At 24.1% G+C, this 23,930-nt stretch overlaps 1 protein-coding gene across 2 annotated transcripts; it reads left to right on the top strand.

Moving 5' to 3' along the window:
- Positions 1–1,247: 1,247 nt before the first annotated feature.
- On the top strand, positions 1,248–23,362 carry LOC114129706 (uncharacterized). 2 transcript variants are annotated; one of them, XM_027994510.2, is made up of 9 exons: positions 1,248–2,281; positions 3,618–3,826; positions 20,543–20,684; positions 21,073–21,245; positions 21,362–21,544; positions 21,646–21,869; positions 21,938–22,182; positions 22,248–22,392; positions 22,490–23,362. In XM_027994510.2, exons 1-9 carry the CDS (start codon positions 1,870–1,872, stop codon positions 22,791–22,793), a joined length of 2,037 nt encoding a protein of 678 aa, XP_027850311.2. In that variant the 5' UTR covers positions 1,248–1,869; the 3' UTR covers positions 22,794–23,362. The 2 variants fall into 2 exon arrangements, with proteins under 2 accessions (XP_027850311.2, XP_027850312.2); XM_027994511.2 differs by having other exon boundaries at positions 3,681–3,826.
- The last annotated feature ends 568 nt before the right edge of the window (positions 23,363–23,930 follow it).

Genomic DNA, 23,930 nt, shown 5'->3' on the forward strand with positions numbered 1-23,930 from the left:
ATTTTACTTTGGAATTTGTTTTATACGAATTACGAGTATCATCTATAAAAATATTCATTTGATTTCTATTCCCGTGACCCGTCTGTGATTATCACCTTTAAAATTGACGTATATTATTCCAATAGTATCGACTATTCTACACTTTAGTCATGACTCATTGTTAAAACTTCTGAAAACATTTTTAATAGTCAATTGTCATTTGAGAATCAGTGCATCAGCATCCCTATTAACTATTGTTAGTTTGATTAATGATCACTTACTAGTTTACTTTTATTACTCACAAATTTACACGTCTCCCACGCATTTAAATAATTTACAATAGTCAATATTGAATCCTTAAAAACAATCGTTATTGTATAATTATTATATTGGCTTCGCTAAAATCATCGATTTTAGTACTTACAGAAAATCTATTTTTGATCAAATTTAAGTTTGTTTACAATATCCGATTTTAGTCCTAAATACAAAGATCTGAATTCTGTATTAAAATCAATCAAATTTAATTTTTTCATTATAATAATTAGGTAATAACTATTGAGTTGCCGTAAAATTCGTGTGGTAGATTTTTTTTATTATTATCATGTATTCATTGACACGTGTGTATGACCGTATGGGAATGGTATTTGTCGGTATCTTACTCAGCAGCAACGAGATAGTAAAAAATTGCTGAATTGTTATTTTTTAAACAAAATCCATAGTGAAGCGACTGAAGCCTCATAAATATTTAAACAAGAAATGAGAAAAAAATAAAACTTTTTTATGTAAAAATTATAAGAATTATTCAATAATATATTTGGGTATAAAGTGAATCCAAGACGAAATCTAGCACGGGATAACCAAGTGTCAAAGACATATTTGTTTCCTTGTCCAATATATTTTGAAACTTAAGATTAAGTCTAAATTAAAATCGTATTATTTTAGGTAGATATATTGATATATAGTATAGACTTATAATAATTAATAATTATTGTAATAGTATAATATCTTAATCTACGGTAGTATGTCGAGCAGGTCACGTTCGGATCAAAGCTACATAGACATTAAAAGATTAAAATAAAAATAAAAATATATAAAAATATAAAGATATTATTATTGTTGTATTCACAATTATATTGTGATATTATTCAAAGAATATTAATTTTACAAGACATTAACGTCGATAACGATAACAATTATTATAGAGTTATGATAACACACACATTAAGATAATTTAGTAAATTATGGTTCGACAGTATATACATATATATTATGCATTTCTGATAATGTTATTGTTGTAGGTACACAGTACACTTGTGCATGTGCGAAGCATTAGTATTAGCTAGTGACTTCTATGTAGTAAATAAGTCGTATTTATTTTTTAGTATTCATTATAGTAGTTCATTTTTGCGGTGTTGTGTCGCTGTCGTCTGTTGTGCGGTCGTCACTCGTCAGCAGTGCCGTTCAATGTAATGAATGCATGTGTCATTGCTCATTAATAAGTGGAGCAAAACGATGTTTGTCTCCTTTGAAAAAAAATATTGTCCGTAATGTTCAATTTTTTTCGCATCCCCTCCCTGTGACCTTGTGCGCCGCGTATTGTGTCGGGTATAGACGGCCGACGGATATTCATTCCGTTGTAAATTATTCTTGACAAAGACGTTTGTTTGACTGACGCAAAAAAAAAAAATATAAACAATAAACACAAAATCCCTTCCCATAGTATTTTTGCCGATTCGGGTAATATTATTATTATTCATTACTAAGTACTAACGCTTCTTTGTTCATTAAATGTGTTGAGTGTTCAGTCGCGTGTGTGCTCCATTGGGAGCCAATGTTTTAATTTGACTGTATCATTGTCCAGAAAATACTGTACACGCTCCGAACGCAGACATGGCTTTCAAATGCCTGTTGGTATGCTTGGTGCTATCGATTTCAGTCAATAATGTGTGTAGTGATGTGTCCTTAGATGATGTTTTTGACGTTTTTGAGTTGACTACCAAAGTTTTTAATTTCATCTCCAAATCATGGGAGGTTGCAGACGATATGGAAAACCGTATAGGTAATGAAAATACTCCACTCGTATGGTACACTAAGAAAAAAGAACGAAAGATTTTAAACTACTTTGGACAAATCACTCATCTTGTACAAGTCACCCAAAAGGAAACAAATGACATAAGGACTATGATGTTGGTTAGTCTTAAAAAGTTGGAATCGATGCCTGATGTTCTTTTGAACGGCATTCAAATTAATGAACTCTTGGAGTCCGTCAGATCACTTGAAAATGATTTTATGACTATGGAAGGTATGTATATTATTATATGTTATAACAGTTCTGATCATTATAATTCTAGATAAAAATTGAAATTGTTCTTATGCATAATATAAAAGCACACAGCAGTAATGTAAGATGTTTTATAAACCTATTTTAGGCTGGTATTTGTTTTTGTTTATTCCTCCATTAAGTGTCTACCTAATGAGAGATATTTTATTGATTCTAGTATAGGTACTTATAAAGTTTAATTAAAATTGTCATGATAGTTTATATTCATTATTAATGTTGATTCTTATTTTTACATCAAATTTATAAATAATAAGTATATAATATTTTTCTATTGATAAATTCATATGATTATGCTTACAAAATAACATTTGTGACACCGCTATAATATAAGTATAAATGTATAATTGATTTAAAATTGTTACCTTCAGATAGGTTATGAAAACAATAATTATTAGATAAGTATTTGCTAAATAGTAGATTATATTTCTTCAAATCTAATTTAGTAAATTTAAATATTTCAGTATAGGCACCTGGTTTTGAATTAATATATATATTAATGTTGTAATATTATATATGTATATATTTATCTATGTTTAATATTAAAACTACAATTCTATTACTCTATTACACTATAAAAAAAAATTGTTTATCAGTGTTTTATATTAGCTATGATAACTGAAAAATAAGAAATTAATAATAACAAAACAAAAAAAAAGTAGAAAAATATTGAAATTCATATCTAAAGCATTTTAGATAAAACATCCTAGTAGGTTGACAAGTGGAACGAACATAGGTCAAAATTAACCCAGGTTAGGTACTAAGTATAATTAAATTTATAAAATGTTTATGATTTTTGATAAATTAATATTGCTAGATTGCAAACTAAAATAATTAACTACCTTATTTAGTTCAAATTGAAATATGATTGTCAGAAAAATGTTTACCAAATTGTACCGTTGAAATCAGATTTAAGATATAAATACAAAATTACACTTGTACAAAAATTAAATTTTATACAAACTTGTAATTTGTAAAACAAATGTCTACTTTTGAAAATAGAAATTATAAGTGTATAAATGTTGATAGTTTTTTGGTAATGCAATAATATAAACTTTCACTACCACATTTCTAGTGTGGTGGTGCAAGTACTACATTTGCATTACCCAATTTACGGTGGTACTGGTACCCTTCTCAGTTTTTTCTTTGTACCTTTTATATCTGTATTATTTGTAATAGTAATAATGGTATTTATTTAACATAATATTAAAAAAAAAAAAAAAACAATTATTAAATTTAAAAATGTAATTCAGGTTCAGCCTTCTCCAGTTTACTGTGTTTTTATATTATGTTTATTTAGAGTATAAATATGAAGAAAATGGTAAAAATGAAAAAACTCCTACATATACATCTTATACATTAGAGAAATTTGCTGATGCAATGTTGACATATTCTGCGGGATCTCCTCATAAGCAAATGGCTAAAATTCACTCTTTTATTGTTCCGCAATGGGAAGGATTTAAATTTCATACACATGGCGGTATTTTCAATGTTTTAAAAAACACTTTGGTGAGTAATGAATAATTTTGTTAATTATTTTTAATGAAATTTGTTTTTTTGGTTGCATTTATATTATAATTTAGTTATATCTATTATCTATAACCATAACTATTATGAATTTATTGCTTAAAAATAACTTAAATAAAACTTAAATGGCTTAAACATTTAATTTATACAAATATTTGAAAATATAATATTTTGCCTAGTTATTATATTATTTATTTAATATAGGTATTTAAGTGATGTTTTAGTATCTATTCAATTTGTATAGTATTAATTTGAAAAAAAAATATTACTTACCTAACGAATTATAAAAATTACTTTATATAATTCTTCTATAATTAAATAATAAATTTTGTTTCGTTTATGAAATAATAAAAAATTATCGATTTGTACTTAAATTTTAAAGACTAAAGTAACCAAACTCAATACTTAGCAAATATGTCTTTTTATAATCATTTTTCAATAATTATAATTTAAAATATATATTCCTTAAACATGAAAACATTTTTTTAGATTTTGAGCAAACTACGAATGTATTGATTTTACAATAATGTGTTTGTGTGTATGAGAAGTTATCAATGAAAATCTTAGATTTTTTTACTTTAGGTATGGTTTCTGGTAGTAAATTGGAAATAATTATCAGATTGGGATGTCAAATGTAAAAAATGTAGTGTACTTTTCTTAATCGTAAAAACCAAAAATAAAATTAACAAATAACTGTATAAACTTGAACTTAAAATTTTTATCGATTTCTGAGTTATTTATAAGTATGAACAATTATCAAATTTTTGAAATTTTTTTTTATAGATGTCGATAATAAAATATTCGCTGATTCAAATACTTTTAAAATTTAATTCAAAATCTCACATTAGTTGTTCTTATATTATCTGTGATATATTATTAAAAATACTTAAGTAAACTTTTATTTTTATAAATGCATTTTAAGTTCAAATTTTTACAATTTTCTTCAAAATCACAGAAATTATAAATTAAAGTATTTTTTAGTAAAAAATGTGTAAGATCTTCAATTTTTGTAGCTAAAATGTGAACATTTAATACAATGTTTATCATAAATGTTTTATATACAAGAACTAAAAAATCTTAAAAGTATACAAACAAAATTATATATTTGTTATTTAAATTTTAACAAAAAATTACGTATTTCAAAGATGAATATATTTAGAGAACATATTAGTACATCTGTAGCAACAAATGGAATGTTTACACGCGACTATAATAGTGTGCTCATAATATGACGTATATCGTAGTTGTGAAAGGTTAGGTTAATTTTTGGGGGTTCCTTTATACCATACCTCATATTTCATAATGTGAGTAGTATGGCAATAAATACCAGATAGTGTTTTAATATTCCTATGATAACCTATTTTGTAATATGTTAATTATTATTTGTAGAAAAATTTAATAGTGTTATAATTTGTTCTTTGCTATCACTCTTTCCAATAATAATATAATAGTAACGATTACAAAAATAAAATAATAGACTATAGACTGTAATTTGATTCTTATCAGAGCGACAAATATATTAAATTGGTTGTACAATGATTTGTTATGGTCATTTTTTTTTTTGGTTGACATCTAAAAATTTGAATAGTAAACTTTTAAAGCAGTAAAAATTTTCTAACTTCGCTCATCAACTAAACGAGTGGTTTCCGATATCAAATTAGACCTATGACTTAAAAGTTTGGGTGACAAAAAATAGAAAATTCTTTATTTTCAAAATAATAGAAACGTTTTTTTTAAAAATAAAGAAATCGGAAATTTCCATAAGTTTTTCATTAAAAAACTATAGAGAAAACTCGAAGCTTTGTCATATTAAAAAATGTTATGAGCGTCTGAATTTTAAATTTTACGAAATCGCGTAACGATAACGATATCTTCAAACGGTTTTAAATATTAGTTATTATTCAAAAAGTATTAGTCGCAGATACTTGAAAATTTCAGCAGTTATTTATAATTAGCATTTTCTTTACGTGATTTATTTTTGGGGTATTCAGATCATTAAAACATAAAGCTTTTTTAACACCTACCTACTCGAAAATATATATCTTGGACTGACTAATCATCTCCGTTCAGAATTGTATTTTGTATACAATGATACATATTATTGCATTCAAATAACATATCCATCATAGTGACTTACTCTATGTCCGAGATCCACTCGATATCTACTATACAGTAGAATCTTATCCACTTAACTACCGACTTTTTTTTTTCAATTTTCTTTTCAAATTCACTCGTAAAATAACGATTTATTATCAAATAATTTTAGATTTTTGTTGTAATTAAAAATGACTAATCGTAGAAACTTGAAACATACAATAGTTGTTTAAATTGGCATTTTATGTACAAGATTTAATTTTGAGGTATTCAGGTCATTGAAACATAAACCGCCTTTTTCACCACCCAACTTAAAATATACATATCCTAAGCTGACAAATTATCTCTGTTTAGAATCGTTTGTCGTATATAATGATACCTATTATTGCATTCAAATTTAACTCATCCATTATAGTGACATATTCTATGTCTGATATCCACTCTATACTTACCTACTGTACAGCAGAGTGTTACTCCCTTGACCACCTTTTTTTTATTTTGTGTTGCAAAATGTGAAATATTTTTAATATTGTGTCGTCGTAATACAAAGGTTGAGAAACACTGAACTAGACACTAGACATTAGCGTTTAGCACACTAAGTGATTTTATTGGTTGTATCAATTAAATCACGATGCCATTTCACTTGTCAGTGAGTAAAATAACCACCGAGTAAAGACAAAAGCATCATCAACTTGCCGGTGGATACTGTACAGCGATTGTTCAACATGTGATGACCGGTCATATTGCACATTTGCACTGAAAGTTTATTATCACAGATTTTGTTATATATATGCCGTTTAACTCGATAGCGAGTAGCGAGTAAATTTACCTAATGTAATCCACACCTCACTTAATACGCATTTAAACATAAATTATAAATAAGTAAAAACAATTATCAGTATCATTATTTTGTTATTAAAATATTATTTTTTTCAAACATTCATAATGCGGAATAAATTATTTCCTCGAGTAGACTAGCTAAAGTACTAGACATTACATACCTTTATTTAGAACATTAGAGCTTCATGCTATGACGAGTGACCACTGAAATATCAAAAGATCCGATTTTAAATTTTACGAGATATTTTTTGTAATATAAACCATATACATAGTTGCTATAAACATTTTTTAATATAAATAACACTTTTAATGCAGCAGAATTAATTATTATTAATTAGGAGTTGACAAATACCTAATCGGTTGATACTTTGACTATTATTTTTAGTACCTATTTAGGCTATTTTATTATCTTTAAATTTATCGAATTTTTGTCATCACCAAAAAATTATCTTTTGTATCGTGGATATTTTTGTTATTTATTGATTATTTTACAAATAACGGACAAAAGTGGCATTCTTATTAATTTACATTACGAGTATTTTGTACAGCACGTGTAGATTGAAATGTTCTTTCACGGTCAAATTACTAATACGGAAATAATAGGTACCTAATATAGTAATACCTATCTAATCATAATAATTTATAGTAATATTAAATTATTTTTGTTATGATAGTGTGTTAACAGGATGTCTCACCCGGATGTGTTGTCTCTCATCTTACAAATTTAATGTAGGTATAACATACCATATCGAAATCATTGTTAAATACTCAAATATGACAACAAATGTCAAATGCATCATATCATTGCATTTTATTTTATGACAGTGCTTCGAATGGTAGCTAGTATTCCTAACCTACTTGTCAATACCTTAATATTTAAATATTTAATATTTTTAGTTAAATATCATTGAATAAAATTTACCTTTCTATACAAACTATGTTATAAAACATTTTCTTAGCTAATATTAAGTAATACTAAATATTTAAAATTTATATTTGATTTTTACAATTATTTTCTGGGGAATAATATACCTTGTACAGTTTTATTACAAAAAATATTCTCTTTGCATATGTTAATTTACACAAATTTTTTTTGTGGGGGGGGGAAATTGATACTAATTACTGGCCATTATTTATGTAACCATTAATTTGTTGAAACTGTTGTTAATCAAACTGTACAAAATGTTATATGACAATAAAAGAAAAAAATGCTACATAATGGTTTTAATTTTCAATTATTTTTTCAAGAAATATATATATGTATAAATATATTATAATAAAAATATTTCAAGAATACAAAAAAATTATTTTAATTCTTGTTTGATTATTGTGCATATTATGATAAAAAAAAAAAAAAATTTAGTAATTATTTTAAAATATTAAAATACAATTGATCAAATCAAAGTAGTAAGCGTTTATCATATATTTTTTTTAAGCTTTATGTTGTAATGTTTTAAAGTTTTAGTATAATTTGTGCATTTTTATGACCAACTTTTCATGTACAGATATATTTTAAAAAAGTTACATACCTACCAGATAAAATTTTTTTTAATTTGAAATTACGTTTAGTTTTAAGATTAATGGTGTTAGAATAAGTTTTCTACAATTTTGTAATATCTACATTTTTCAATGAGTTATGGGAAATTGAAAAAAACTGCTTTATCTTGCTGGATACTTGATCACCTATTTTATGCATGTAGAAATTTAAAACTGAAATTTATTCACATCACAGAATCATTTACTTATTTTAAAATTATATAATATACTATATTGTTTTACTTATGTATAATGTATATTATTACTATATTATTATTATTGATGAAAATAGTAGAATCAGAAATGTAATGTATTTTTTTAAACCCTATAATAGTAAATACTGTAACACTCATTAAAACATGTGTTATGACTAAAGTTACTCATTAAATTTCTGAAGTATTTAAAAACACAATTTTTATCACATTTCTGGTTCCAAGAAAATACATGTCAAATAAAATTATAAAAAAATCAATATCACAATTTTTAAACGAATGAATCATTGTTACAAAGTGGTCAATTTTATATGTATTATAAGATAATGACTGTTTTATATTTATCCTATAATGTTGTGTGTCCATTTTAAATTAATCAATATCTCCTTAAAACTAAAAATATTTAAACAGATTATGTGTATTTCTTGCTGCTAACATTTTGCACTAATTATATCATGAACTTTTATAAAACTTCATGTTAATTGTCTACATATTTTTTGTTATCATATAGCTGATTAACCTTTAACATTAATCATCAACGAGTAGCAAAGTACAAAGTAAATATTTTTGTGGAATAATTATTAATTATTATATACAGTGTATGTTTAGATGTATAGTCTATAGGTAAAACTTTTTATATCCATAAATTATGGATTATTATAATTCTAGAATATATTTTGGAAGGTACAAAGCATGTGACTAGGGTAACAAAATATTCAGATAAAATTAGTTTTATTAGTTTTTGAAATATATAGTTAAAGAATTTGATAAGGAAAATATTTTAAATTTATAACTCTGATTGTCAATATTTAAATAAAAAAACATTACTGAATAACTTAATTTTACTTAATTTTATAAGCAATTTTATTATTTATTACTTGTTTAAAAAAAGGCTCATACAGTAGAGTCTCAGTAATTCGAATGAGATTGGGAAAAGAGATTATTCAGATTATTGATTTTTTTAGATTAGGTATCTGTGACTTAAAAAAAAATCAATTTTCTTGCTATTTAAATTAATATTAAAATTATAATTATGTATATAAAACCAGTTAATATGTATTACATATTATGTACCTACCTATTCATCTAAAATATTGATTTATTTTTATTTGACCACTAGTTCCTATATTATGCAGATTAAATGCCTTGTCCCGCAAACATCTAAGCGTATATGTATTAATATAACAATGTGACAATTTTTAAGGCCGTTTGGATTACCTTTTCTTTTGGATTAGCCTGTGTTTGGATTAATGAGACCTTACTGTAATTGATGAATGATTTTAATTAATTAGTTAGAATAATATAGATACTTAAAAATGAATGTAATATTAATATTTAAGGACAACATAAATTGTATGTTTGGGGTATAAGTATTAAATATTCAAAATAAATCATGTATAAATACATGATGTACATGTATATTTGTTTAAATTTTATAAATTTTTTATATGGATACAAAAAGTTTTTATAAATTGTATACAAAACAAGTAAATAGGTTATTATTAAATAATAATGGTTTGCTTAGATTGAAAATATATCAATAACATCCTATGTATTTTTTCCCATTCAATCAATCCCTATGTTTTAATCAATATACTTATCAATACATATATAGACATATAGTCATCACGTGTTTCACAGTACCAATAAATAATTGTACTGTAATCTTTTATATAAGCAATATGCAGTTGTTGTTGCAAATATAATGGTATTGTGAAATGTGTATTGTATGTAAAAATGTTCATTGTTTATAATTTCCAGAAATAAAATACTTATACGTTTTTTACATTTTTTTTTTTTTTTTTTTGTATATTGTCGAGTACAATGTATTTAAATATTCTGAATTCCATGGTAATAAAATTTAATATTTATGATAAATATAATGTGCTTGTACTTATAATGGAACTACCAAGATCATTTTTTTAAAATAATATGATAAAGTAATTACATTTCGAAGTATGAAAATACTCTTAAAATGATGCCAATAGTACTTGCATTGTGGATAGGAGCAAATAAACTGAGACTTTATTTTTATTTTTATATTTTGAAAACACCCCTACTAATTATATATTTTTTATTAAAATGGTAGTGATGGGAAAGGAGTATGTTTTGTTTTACAAAATATTTTTTAACATGCATTATTTTTTGTAATTTTTATTTCACAAATTTGTATCAAATAAATATTTAAATTTAATTTGATGAATTATATAACATAATTTTTATTATAATGAATTTTATACATGTTTAAAATATAAAATAATATAAATTTGAAATTATTTTTCACGTGAGCAAATTAATATTGTTCAAAAATATTAATTTTAATCACTCATAATTCATAAGCAATCATTACTGGTATGTGGTATGTGTATTAATGTATTATAATTATTTGTTTGAAAATTGGAGGTCTTAGGATTTGTGAGTGTTATTAATTTATAACTAATTTAAAATGTATTTAAACAGATAATCAATAATTAACCATTTTTATATTATGCAATTAGAGCATTTTTAAATTATGCATCTATAGGATAGTGAAATATAAACCTCATAAATGTTCTATAGTAGTTACCTTCAAAACTTATCTTGTTTATTGTATCAAATGTTTAGTAAATAATTATTGATATCAACTTTCTTCAATGACTAACTATGAAATACACATTTCAGCATCACATAAACATATTTAGACTATTTAGCAGACTTGGGTAGTATTCCAAATACTTTTTGAATCCTTTTTTTTTTTGAAAGTATTCAATATGATATTTTGAATACTTCTTACAAGTATTCTGAATAATTTTGTAACATCCAATCACACTTAAAAAATAATTTCATTACTTTTTTTGTCATTGAAACTTTTGCACTCGATTAATAATTTTAAATAAAACAAAATTATTATAATCAGTGGCATACAGTCAGTGCAAGTGAGGTAAGCGCCACATACCTACTCAAAAACGAAGAAAAATAAATTTAGTTAATTCATTATATCAATGAGCAATACAATATAAGATTTTTATTATAGATATAATAGGTATATTCATCAGTAATATTATACTTTATTATCTATATTATAATTTTATAGTAATTGGTAAGAAAATTAATAAATTAAGTTCATGTAGGTAGGCAATATATTGACAGAAGCACTTCGGATTTTGATTACCTGGCTTATATAGTATGGTAGGTATTGCCGGGTGATGTCCACATTTTTATGCAACAGTCAGAAGCGTTACATCAAGCGTTTTTAAATACTTTTTCTGGTACCAACATTTTGATAATTGATTTTTTTTTTTTTTTTGTTTATCACAATACAATAATTTTAATATTGTTTTATAATATTTTATAAATAAAAACGAAACACAATTTAGATTTTTATGATAAAGTTACCAATGAGCTTATAAAAAATATAGATGAATGGATTTTATTTATAAATAGGTAAATAAATTATATACATTATAAAAAAAAAACTATTTTTTATTTACCTAAATAATTTATAATTTACCTTAATAAGTAACGTGTTTTTTTTTGCGCTAACCCAGCTTTCAATACTACTGCACAGTGCACACCGCTGATTATAATATTCATTTATAAACACTGAATTGAAAAAAAAAATATATTTTTGTCTTTGAAATCTAAATTTACTTTAAAAATACTTTTTGTGAAGTATTCCAAATACTTGGAAAGACTATTATTATAAAGTATTCAAAATACTTTTAAAAAGTATTTTGTCTAAGTCTGCTATTTAGTTGTATGATTATTTTCAAAATGTGTCAATGAATATTGGATTAAAATTTCAAATAATATAAGTCATAAACTCATAACATATTTTTTTACTTTTTTGTACTCAATTGTTACTTGTTGTTATAAGGATTATGAGTTATTTGTAGATATCTATGTGTCATACAATATTGTCATGGTTCAGTTCATCTATTTTTTGTTTTGGTCTCTAGTTTATAGTATTATTTATTAAATATATATAGCCATTTTTAAAATATCTAGATCAATTTTAAGTTATTAATTTAGTTTAATACTATAAACAAAAACCAGTATATTACATATGTACACTATAAAGTGTTATTTATAACTATATTTATTTTACCCAAGACAAACCTTATCTTTGATTATGAAAACAATTTATAAATCCAATTACATAATAGTACCTAAATAGTAAATACCTACCTATATAATGTTTAGTAGTAAAAATAATAAAAAATTGAAACGTTTATAAAATATGATATGATATTATTCATGGATTTCAAATTCTAAGTGTCAACAAAAAATATAGTGCTCTACAGGATGTTTGAGAAATACTTAGTGTACAAAATAATATAGTTTAAACGATGGTAGCAGTATTTCTAATATTTCTTATACATGACTTATGTTTTATGTTTTTATACTTATATTTATGTATTATTATTACGTCTTGCCTTAATATTGTAGATATAATTACTATCTTCAAAAAAAACACTTATTGAAAATTTATTTATTTAGTTAGCTCCTACTTAAATTTAATTTTTAAAAAAATCAGAAGAAATCAAAATTATAGGTTCTTGTCCTAGTATAAATGATTAAACAAAGTAAATAAATTTATTTTTAATTATGAACTTACTTACTAATTAGTATTAACAATTCTATTGATTGTAACTTAGTCTTATGAAGAATTTTAATTTATTTTTATAAAAATTTTTATTGATATTAAATAATTTGTATATGTAACCAAGCATAAAAGTGATCTTAAGTGATGATGATACCCTACAAGGGTTAATTTTGATTACAAAATATATATAAATTATTATAATTTAAGTTTAATATTATTTATCTATCCATTTAAAATAAATATTTTGTTACATTAATTTTAGTTGTTATGTTTTATTAATTGTTATCATTCTGTTGTTAAGTGTTTTATATTTGTAACATATTATTTTAAATTCTTAACCTACATAGCATACATTTTAATTTTATCAAACCACAAAAAATAATTTGTTTTTAATACGATCAGAATTTAATTTTAAAAAGATTATGTGTTGATGACATTTAATACAATAATACAACTGGTCTTTTTTTCTTATGTTTTGATAACATTTCATCAAGCTATCAAAATACAATTTTAAACTTAAGTCATTTAAATAATGCAAATAATATAATATATTATTGTGCTATGCCAGTGGCGTAATTTAAAATTGAGATTGGGATATATTATGTTTACACTATCGTTCTAGTAGGGCTACCCCCCCCCCTTGACCATTAAATCTCATATATCACAATATTATATTAATTTATTATTATAAACTAAATGAGTTAAATGGTATAATAATGGTTTTCATAAATTATGATATCAAGTCAATTTTCCTTTTTGTTTTTTTCTCCAAAAATAGTACCTGGGGAGGGATATATCCCAATATCCCCCCCCCATAATTACGCCACTGTATTTAGCAATATTGGTAATAATCAGTGTTGAGGAGTAATTTAACTTAAGTTACAAGTTAATATAACGAAATTACTTTTTAAGTAATTTGATGGTAATTTAATTGCATTTTATTGTAAGTAATTTATATGTCATTTGAGTTACTTTTTTGAAGTAATTATTACCTCTTAATCGTTACTTTAATGTGTAGCAAAATGAGTATTTGTTAATAATTTCATATTCTTGGTTTTCATTATTTAATATTTAGTTTATATATTGTTGTATTGAACTCATGGTTATTAAGCTCCAGTGATATTGTTGAAAAAAAGTAAATTTTATTATAATTGAGTTACTTTTTAAACTCAAAATAAGTGTAACTTGACCAATTTAAAAAAAAGTATCTTAAAAATAACTTTTTTTAAATTTTGATGAGGAATTATTATTGTAATTTAATTACCAAAAAGCAGTAACTTCCCTAACGCTGGTAATAATATAGTTATCAACCAAGTAATACAATAGCTGACTCATTAAGAAATTGATTAATATGTCTATGTAAGACATTATCTATATAAACATATAATACCTAATTGTAGTGTATACAGTCATACAGTTATAGTGAAATGGACAATTAATTAAGTTATAAATTAAATTATGAAGAATTTTAATTGTATTTGATTTAAAATAACAGTGAATAATGATATCAATGAATTAATAATAGGTCTGAAATCTTCATTAAAATTAGACATTTATTATCTATTAAACTTTACTAATGTATAGAGGTGTGTAATGGAAAAATAACCATTATCAATAAATATACAGAGCGTCCAGAATTTGAGACATTATTGTTATTCTGTATTTTTCTAATATTAGACTAGGTAGTTCTTCAGTTTCTTTTTGAAATTAGTGAGATAAAACTTTTTTGTCAGTCCTTTTTTGACTTAAAAACTAAGCTGTTGAAAATGTAACATTTGCTTATAAACTTAAAACTACAACTATTATTACCTATGTCCTATACTACTTATATACTATTATACTTCATAGAATACTACTGTTAATACTCGCCAATAATTTGTAGTATGATATCATAGTTGTAGCAATGTAGCATAACAATTTTTTGTTTGATCAGATAATTTTTTTTTATAATATTTTAAAATTTAAGTTTTGGGTTTGGGTGATTAAACTTCCCATAAAATATCAGTTGATGCAATGTGTATAGCCACTCTGGCCATTGGCCAACACAACATTTATAAGATAATGCTTCCCAATTATATGACACCATTTATATAGACTAATTAATGATCAATAGATTTATAATACAATATAACTAACTAGATTAAAGATTTATGCCATTATATTACTCCATACTATATAAAATTTATTTTCTTAATTATAAATTTTAATATTTTATCTATAATCGATATACTTATATATACAAGCCACATGGAATGTTATTACTTATTATGTTTGCATGACATTATTATTTTGTACCAAGTTCTCACTCTAACCAGTGATGTTAACAATTAATAATTTTTCAAGCTCTCAAATAAGATCATTTGCATGGCTACTGGCTGTATTTATCATAATATAATCAATTATTTATACCCAATGCTTTTTGGCTTTGCTTACTAGAGTCACTGTTAACCAGCACCAATCAATACATCTAGAAGGCTCACAGTATGAGAGGCTTATGGATATTTCTAATTATTGTATTATGACTTAAATGTAGAGAGTTTGAGATATCTGCCTGATATTCACATAATTTCTAAGGGTGTCAAGTAACACGTCTATACTAGTGATACTACATACTGTATGGCTAAACTTAATTTAATTGTAGTTACTGAACTACATCTTATACACTGTGCAAAATATTGTGATTAGCTTATAACTACAGTAGAACCCCTTTAATCAGTCACCTTCACTACTGGGGGTGTGGTCGGAAAGTGAAAAAGGGCGGATTATCAAAATATATAGAAACATTTAAAAAAAAATGTTATTAATTAAATTATTTTAAATTACATACATGTATATACATAAATGTTTGATTAATTACTTAGAAAAGAATTCAGTAATGGATATTTTCAAAGTATTCATATGGATGATACTATGGTAGGATCAATCGTAGTAGTGGACTAGTCGAGGGCGGACGAGAGAGGTTAGCTTGAAACATTATTAATTGTTAACATCACTGGTTATAGTAAGGACTTGGTACAACATAATAAGTAATAACATTCCATATGGCTTGTACATATGTATAAGTATATAAATAAAATATTAAAATTTATAATTAAGAATATGCATTTTATGTAGTATGAAGCAATATAATGATATAAATCTTAAATCTAGTTAATTCAACCCGTTTTTTACAGACTGTGCTTTACCGACAAAAATAATTTATTGCAGTTATGGGTACATAACAATTGACGAAAAAATTATAGTCGAAATAGACTAGTAATTTTTGTTTAATTTATTTACTTTATTGTAATTTCATATACCTACATTTTTTATAATACTTTAATATACAGTTGGAATCGACCATACTTTCAAGATACCAGAACGAAATAAAAATTATTAGTTTTTAAAATATATAAACTAATATTTTGGTTACATAAACATTTATCTTAATCGAAAGTTCGTCGTTTACGTATATATCATATATGAATAATATTAGGTGATAAATAATAATGAAAAATGTTGGTATTGGTTTTCCGTTTATTTTGACGTTCACACAACTTAAATAAAAGATGAAACTTTACATCAACTGTATTAGGAACCTATGTTAATTAATAATAAATTATTATTTATTATAGTTATTACTTAGGTACATGATAAAATTATACCTACCGGATAATTGATACATATTAAGTATATTATAGACGTTTTACGCAATACGCGTTCACGAAACAATTTAATTAGGTAATATGATAACGAATAAATTATAACTATAGTTATTAAATATGTATATTAAACAATAGTTATTATAGCTAATCGTTAAATCAGATATCATAGGTAGCGTAATCGCTATAACTGTATACTTTAATATTAAAGTAATAGAAAAATATTCGGAACGACAGTCATATTTTATTATTTTATTCGTTTTACCAGTAAGTATAATAGGTAGTCTACGACGTTATAATTGATTTCCACTGCATGTGTTTGTGTATTTATTTACAAAATTTTACTATTTTTAAGTACAGTACACTGCACGAAGATAAAAAAAAATTGTATTCAATTATTGATATGTTATTAGTGATAAATGTTATATTATCTTTTTATGAGTTATAACACAATCACAATTCAATATTGAACAAATATTTTTTTGGAATGTGTCATACTACCTACTTTGTTTGAATATTATAATATAAATATTTTTGATTACCTATGTATGTATGTATGATATTTAACAATTTTTTTAGTTTATGCGTAGTACGAATGAATGGTTATAGATAATATTTAATTAGACAAAACATGAACACTGTTACTTATATAAATTGGAGGAATGCCTATATAACATAATATTATATTATATTGTATTTTATTATGTTATGATATAAATATTAAAATGATATAAATGTAGTATTAAATAATAATTGTCATTAAGACATATATAAATCAAAAGTCACATTTGCTGAATTAAAATATTTACTATCTAATGACTAAATGACTAATAGCCCATATTATAACATCAAAACTATGGTTAACGGTTTAGGGAATATCAGAGCACTATTTATTTTTTCTCACTGGCCTACCTACGCACAACATAGACACAATAATATTTACACAAAATCGAATTTTTTAAGTTATCTTAGATTTAAAATTAAAATCACCCATTACAAAAACTTTAAAGAATAATATTTTCTAGGGTGTGACATCGATATGTCTAAATATTGTCCAAAAACAATTTAATATTCATTTAAAATTAAACATTTTTATTTTAGATTCTGAAAGAAGTGATGAACGTATTGATTTTACAATGATGTGTGTTTTTTTGTGTCTGTACACGATAACTTATCAAAATAATGCTTCAATTTAAAATTTCAGGGGGGGTTTCCGGTAGAAAATTAAATATCCTTGCAGGTGCATTATAGAGGTCAAAAGTAAAAGTAAAAAGTTTCAAGCAGTTTTCAAAAGCGTCGGGAAAAACTACAGAAATATGATGGAAAAACAGACATTTTTACCCAAAACCAGTTTTCGAAAAAAAATCGATTTCTTAATATTGTTGTAACTCAAAAACAAATCATTGAGAATATGTACTTGAAATTTTCATAAAAATGTTTATGTAATCGTTGTCTATACATAATGGATACATTTTCAAAATATTCTAGCTTTCTTTAGCTATTTATAGAAAAATGAAATTTTTGATTTTTCTAAGTATTTTTTTTTTTTAATATCGATAAAAAAATATGGGAGCCAGAAAAAACTATAATTTAATACGGAGTTTTTCTTAAGTTATTTTTATTCTAATTTTTTATAAGCGTTTAAAGTTCAAATTTTTACGAATTATATCAAAATCGCGTAATTTTGTAGTTGAAAATTCATAAAACTTTGTATTTGTATTTAAGGTTAAAAAATTTAACTTTATAAGTTTTCAATAATTATTTCTTCAAATAGCTATTGAGAAAACTTGAAGCGTCATTAAAGGAAAAAAATATTATGAGCGTCTGAATTTTAAATTTTTACGAAATCGCGTAACAATATTTATTTATTAATGATTATATTAATGATATTGATTTATCCTCAAACGATTTTCAATATTAATTATTAAGTATTCAAATTGTATAAGTCGTATAAACTTAAATTTTACCAGTTATTAAGTTTAGCATTATCTTTACATGATTTAATTATCAAAATATTTCGCTTATTTTAAGGCTATTTAATATTTATTGGCATTTGAAATATTCGTTTTTGTTTAGTTTTTTATTTATAAATATCGATTTTATTTTTTTGGCTAAGTCAAAATACTTGAAAATATAATACAAATTTCCTCATAAGTTAGTCTTATAGTGATTCAAAAATGATAAGAATATATTGGCACAATTCTTTTTTATTAGCGTTTTTATTCAAATATTGACGAAAATTCATCAAAATCATGAATACTTGCAAATTATTTTGTAGTTAAAATATATAAAAAAAATTGTATAAGTTGCTAAGAATTGAAAATTTAATAAAAAGTTTTCTATAGTTTAATTCACATAATTATAAATGAACTCGAACGTTGGCAAATTAAACAAATTTTATCTTAAGTTTAAATTTTTACGAAGTGAAAAATTCACTCATAAAATAACGATTTACTATCAATATAAATAAATAATTTTATATTTTTGTTATAGTTAAAAATTACTAGTCGTAGAAACTTGAAACATACAGCAGTTATTTAAATTGGCATTTAATGTACAAAAATTTAATTTTGGGGTATTCAGGTTTTTAAAACATAAGCCCCCTTTTTCTCCACCCAATTTACAATATATTATATTCTAAGCTGACAAATTATCTCTGTTCAGAATCGTTTGTCGTATATAATGATACCTATCATATTGCATTCAAATTTAACACATCCATTATAGTGACATACTCTATGTCCGAGATCCACTCGATACCTACTGTACAGTACAGTGTTATCCACTTGACCATCCTTTTTTTTTAATAGGTGATTTTTACTCAAAAAGAGTTCGAAAATCATAAAAAACGATTTTATATGAATACGTTTCATTACTGTTGAGGGTGGGTCTAAAAGAAATTTGAAAACACATATAGCGATGACATCATTTTAAAACCGAAAAAGGATAAGACGACAATATCGCACGTATCATATCAAATATAAAACAAAATAACTAAAAAATGTATATTTTATAGTATTGGGCGAGAATTGAGTGGTTAGCGTTCGACACATTGAAGTATTATTTCAAATTTCACATTTTTACGTGTTTAGTAGTTAGGTTTTTTCCTTCAAAATGTATTTAAAAATTTAATTAAGTATTCGAATAATACATGTATAACATAAGAACAATTAGAACTAGTAAATGCACTATTAAATTTTAATTTACAATTCTATTTTAGCTTTGAATTTATGATATCTATTTTTTCGTGGTAAAAACTCCCTAACAATCAACTTTTGTGCTTGTGTTGATTAGTGATAGGTATCATATTATTTATTGTCTGTACAGTGATTCTATCAATGTATTAGGTAATATCCGAGCACCACCTTCTTATCTTAAACATTTTTTCATATACCATTTAATTTGGTAATCTCTGTTTTTGAATTTTGCTTATAAATAAATATATACTTACATTATCGGCTTTGTATAGAATATTCGCATTTATTGATTAAAATTAATATTAAATATGTATAATTAATTATTAAAATAAATTTGAATTAAATTAAATTATTAGAAATACATTTAACATTTTTGTTAGGTAGCACATGGACATCAATATATTTGGCTCCATTTTATTATGTAATAAATTTTTTTTTCATCGCGTATCACATTTGAGTATTTGACCTTTCTGTTCACTTTAAGTTAAGAAATGCTGATCTATTAAATGTAAATTATAGTCAATAATTTTTCCATTGAAGATTTGAAAAACTAATCAATGACTGTTATATAATGTTTTACTTTTATGTTTTAGGAAAATAGTGATGCACTTTGTGATCAAAAACAATCATTGCAACAGCTAATTTTTAATTTGTATAAAACATTGCATCTTAGTCAATTAAAAGGATTTTCTGTTATGCAATATTCATGGATGTTACTGCAAACGTATGGAAAAGGTATTACAATATATTTTGTATCATGCTAAAGTACCACTCATTCTTTGTTGATTCTACTTATCACATTCATATTCTAAAAAATATCCTTTAAATTAATTCAAAACAAATAACATTGGATATAGTATACAAATTAAAGATGCCAATATAATAATTTTTCAATGATTGGATAAATTTAATGCAAGCATTATCAAACATTTAACATGTTAGTTTTAAAGAAATATTGAGCTCCTTTTAGAATAGAAAAATATCTGAGTGGTCAGACATTAAAAATCTTATCTTTAATATTAATTATTGTGTTTGTTTTTATTAATATAATATAATTTTTATAATGTAAAATCATATACTAAAATACTACAATACTCTTATTCTAAAATTAATTATTTTACAGGGAATTTTACGTTCGAAAGGACAAAACAATTACAATATTTTGAGAAAAAAATCACTGAACAACTTGATGCTTTAAAATCTTCAATTATTTCCGCAAGTAATATCTACTGGAGATGTGATCCTGCAAAACATATTAAAGATACAACTTATTTAGAAGTTACACAGTTATTACAGGTATATTAAAACACAATTTATTTAATAAACTAATAATTACTATTATTGTGAATTATTTGTATTTTTAATAACATATAAATCATATACATTTGGTGAAATATATTTTAAATTAATAGGGTTATATAGAAAATGAAGCGGATATGAACGTTGAGCAGAGCTGCATGAAAGATTGTGGATACTATGAAGTTGCAGAACACAAATCATGTTTTAAAGATCAATTTTGTGCTAAGCAGCGTGTGTGTAACGGACGTATATTAAATTGTCAGTATATCGATTCCGACATGAGAATTTGTCAATCTGTAAGTATGTTTTCAAAAAATAATGACTTAAAGTATCTAAAGTTTCCTCTTTGATGCACTTAAAAGATAATAATAAAATTAACTTAAATAAATCCTTATAGACATTTGGAAGCAATAGGCGATATGATTATATTGCGTATGAAAGAGGTAGGACTTTGGGCGATTCATCAGTTGAATGCAAAGGTACAACAAGTATGGTGGATAGCTGGTGGAATTTTTTGATTTGGCATTGTTCTTACTGTTTTTGTATTTGTGATTCAAATGATGCTGTTTCTGATAGATATTTCAGTTTGAAACCTTCTTTATCTGATATTAAAGAAAATAAGTAAGCTTTAACTATTAAATGATTGATTTCTGTTCTTACATTTGTAATTTGTTTTGTGTTTTATTTAGAGTTATAACAGGTATAAGGTTTATTAAAGTTAAACAAATGTTCCATTTACAAGCACAAGAAGGTGTACTTGGCCCTCGAGGAACAATACATGAATCTACGAGACAATGGATTGAAGTACCGGGTTTTGAGTTTTCTTTTAAGAATAAAACATTAAAAGATGGTGTTGACTATCATAAATTAACATATGAAGCCCGCACTATTGATATTGATAGTGTACTTGCTCCTGAAAATACTGTTGTTACAGGTAAAATATTTTTATTTTGTATTTTAATCATAACAATTAACTAATCATTTTATAAACTGTTTTAGGAGTAAAATTTAGGAAAATTGGATCTCACCTTAATATTGAAGTTCGTGTTACATTATTTGATTTTATTACCGGTAAACTTATTGAACCCGAGTTGAAAAGTTATTGGATCGGAAATGAAAATACTGAACTGTCTGCAAACCCAAGGTTTGTGAATTATTTTGATTGCAATACTTATAGTATTTAGATAAAATGTTTTGTTTAATAAATCATATTTATTAATCATCATAATAATCACTTGCAGAACCGTTATTGACATAAGTAATTCAAATTTGCCAATCAAATCAACTACTCCATCTGAACTTGACATGTCATCAAACAAATATCTTACGTTTACACATTCTTCTATTGACTACGATGTTGCTCAAACAACATTACCTTTCATTGACATGCAGACAGTAGCACCATATCCAGGTGTACCATTATCTGGATTAGGAATTTACTTTAAAGGAACAAAAGGTTTTGGTGGATTTATTGGTGCCAGTATTTTTACATATGATTTAAGTAATGACATAAATTCCAAGTTGTTTCCAATAGAAACAGTATAAAAGTGTTAATTATCTTAACTTTTTTTTTTCTGTAACGTTAAGTAAGTATCTGAATGAACTCTAATTTAATCTCAATTTGTTTAATAATAAAATGCAAATAATGCATTTAATTTCTATAAAATATGTGCCAATAAAAAATAAGCCAAAAACTACTTTATTTTGTTTACTTAGGATTTACATTGTTATGATTTACAAATATTATGTTTAGTATTGATAGTGTATTTCATTTTAATATTTTAAAGCATTAATGTTTTATTTGATTTTAATCTTTATTCTTTTTATATGTAACTTTAATGAACAACTAAAATGGAAGCCTTAAAATTGTGAGCATTATTAATTAAGCACTATATTATTTAAAAATTTGTATTTGCACTTTTCTTAATTTGTTTGTTCTATCAATATATTTTTATTTTATATTATAATTAACTTATGATCAAATATACATGTAATGTACATTTTTTTTTTTTAAACAATTTATGCAATTGGCTGTTTTTGAAATATTAGGCTAATTGTACACCTAAAATGTATAATATAAATTGTGATTTAATAATAAAGGTATAAAAAATTAATGTATTTTTGTTTAAAGTTTTTGTATTTTGTAATAACAATCAAAGATAAAGAAAATAAGGCACGATGATGTCCCGAGGTGTTATAATCAGTACCACAATTACCAGGCCACAAATTAATTCATAATATTAGGCCTATGGGCTGTAGCTGAACTATTTGGATTTTTTTTTTTTTAATATTATGGTTACAACTTATTATACCTATGTCTCATCAGAATGAAGAATGAAGAATTTTTAGATTATATGAGCATTATTATTCAATAATGCTAATAATACCAGTTCTGTGTTAAGTGCATTTAGAAATTAAATTATTTATACAATTTATATAAATTATTAGATTAAAAGAAAAAGAATTACTAGATAAAGCGGGAACTAATCCAAAGCAAAAAAAATAAAAAAATAATTTTAGTATCTAATTTTTTTTATTTTTGTTTTTTATTAAAAGGATCTTAATAATAAAATCAAATTAAATACTGCCAGCCTTTCTTACACAACTATGCATATTATTAGACAATTTAAAAATTATTTTATATTGCAAGAAGTGCAAAATTAAAATTAATATAGTTTATAA

Source organism: Aphis gossypii, chromosome X, assembly GCF_020184175.1.
Source record: "Aphis gossypii isolate Hap1 chromosome X, ASM2018417v2, whole genome shotgun sequence".
NCBI lineage: Eukaryota > Metazoa > Arthropoda > Insecta > Hemiptera > Aphididae > Aphis > Aphis gossypii.

Bases quoted from the DNA above. Each gene is read 5' to 3' on its own strand.
- LOC114129706 (XM_027994510.2), top strand. From the start codon at position 1,870: ATGGCTTTCAAATGCCTGTTGGTATGCTTGGTGCTATCGATTTCAGTC. The intron at 3,827-20,542 runs GTGAGTAATGAA...TTTATGTTTTAG, and splicing joins ATGTTTTAAAAAACACTTTG to GAAAATAGTGATGCACTTTG. The intron at 22,183-22,247 runs GTAAAATATTTT...AAACTGTTTTAG, and splicing joins TGAAAATACTGTTGTTACAG to GAGTAAAATTTAGGAAAATT.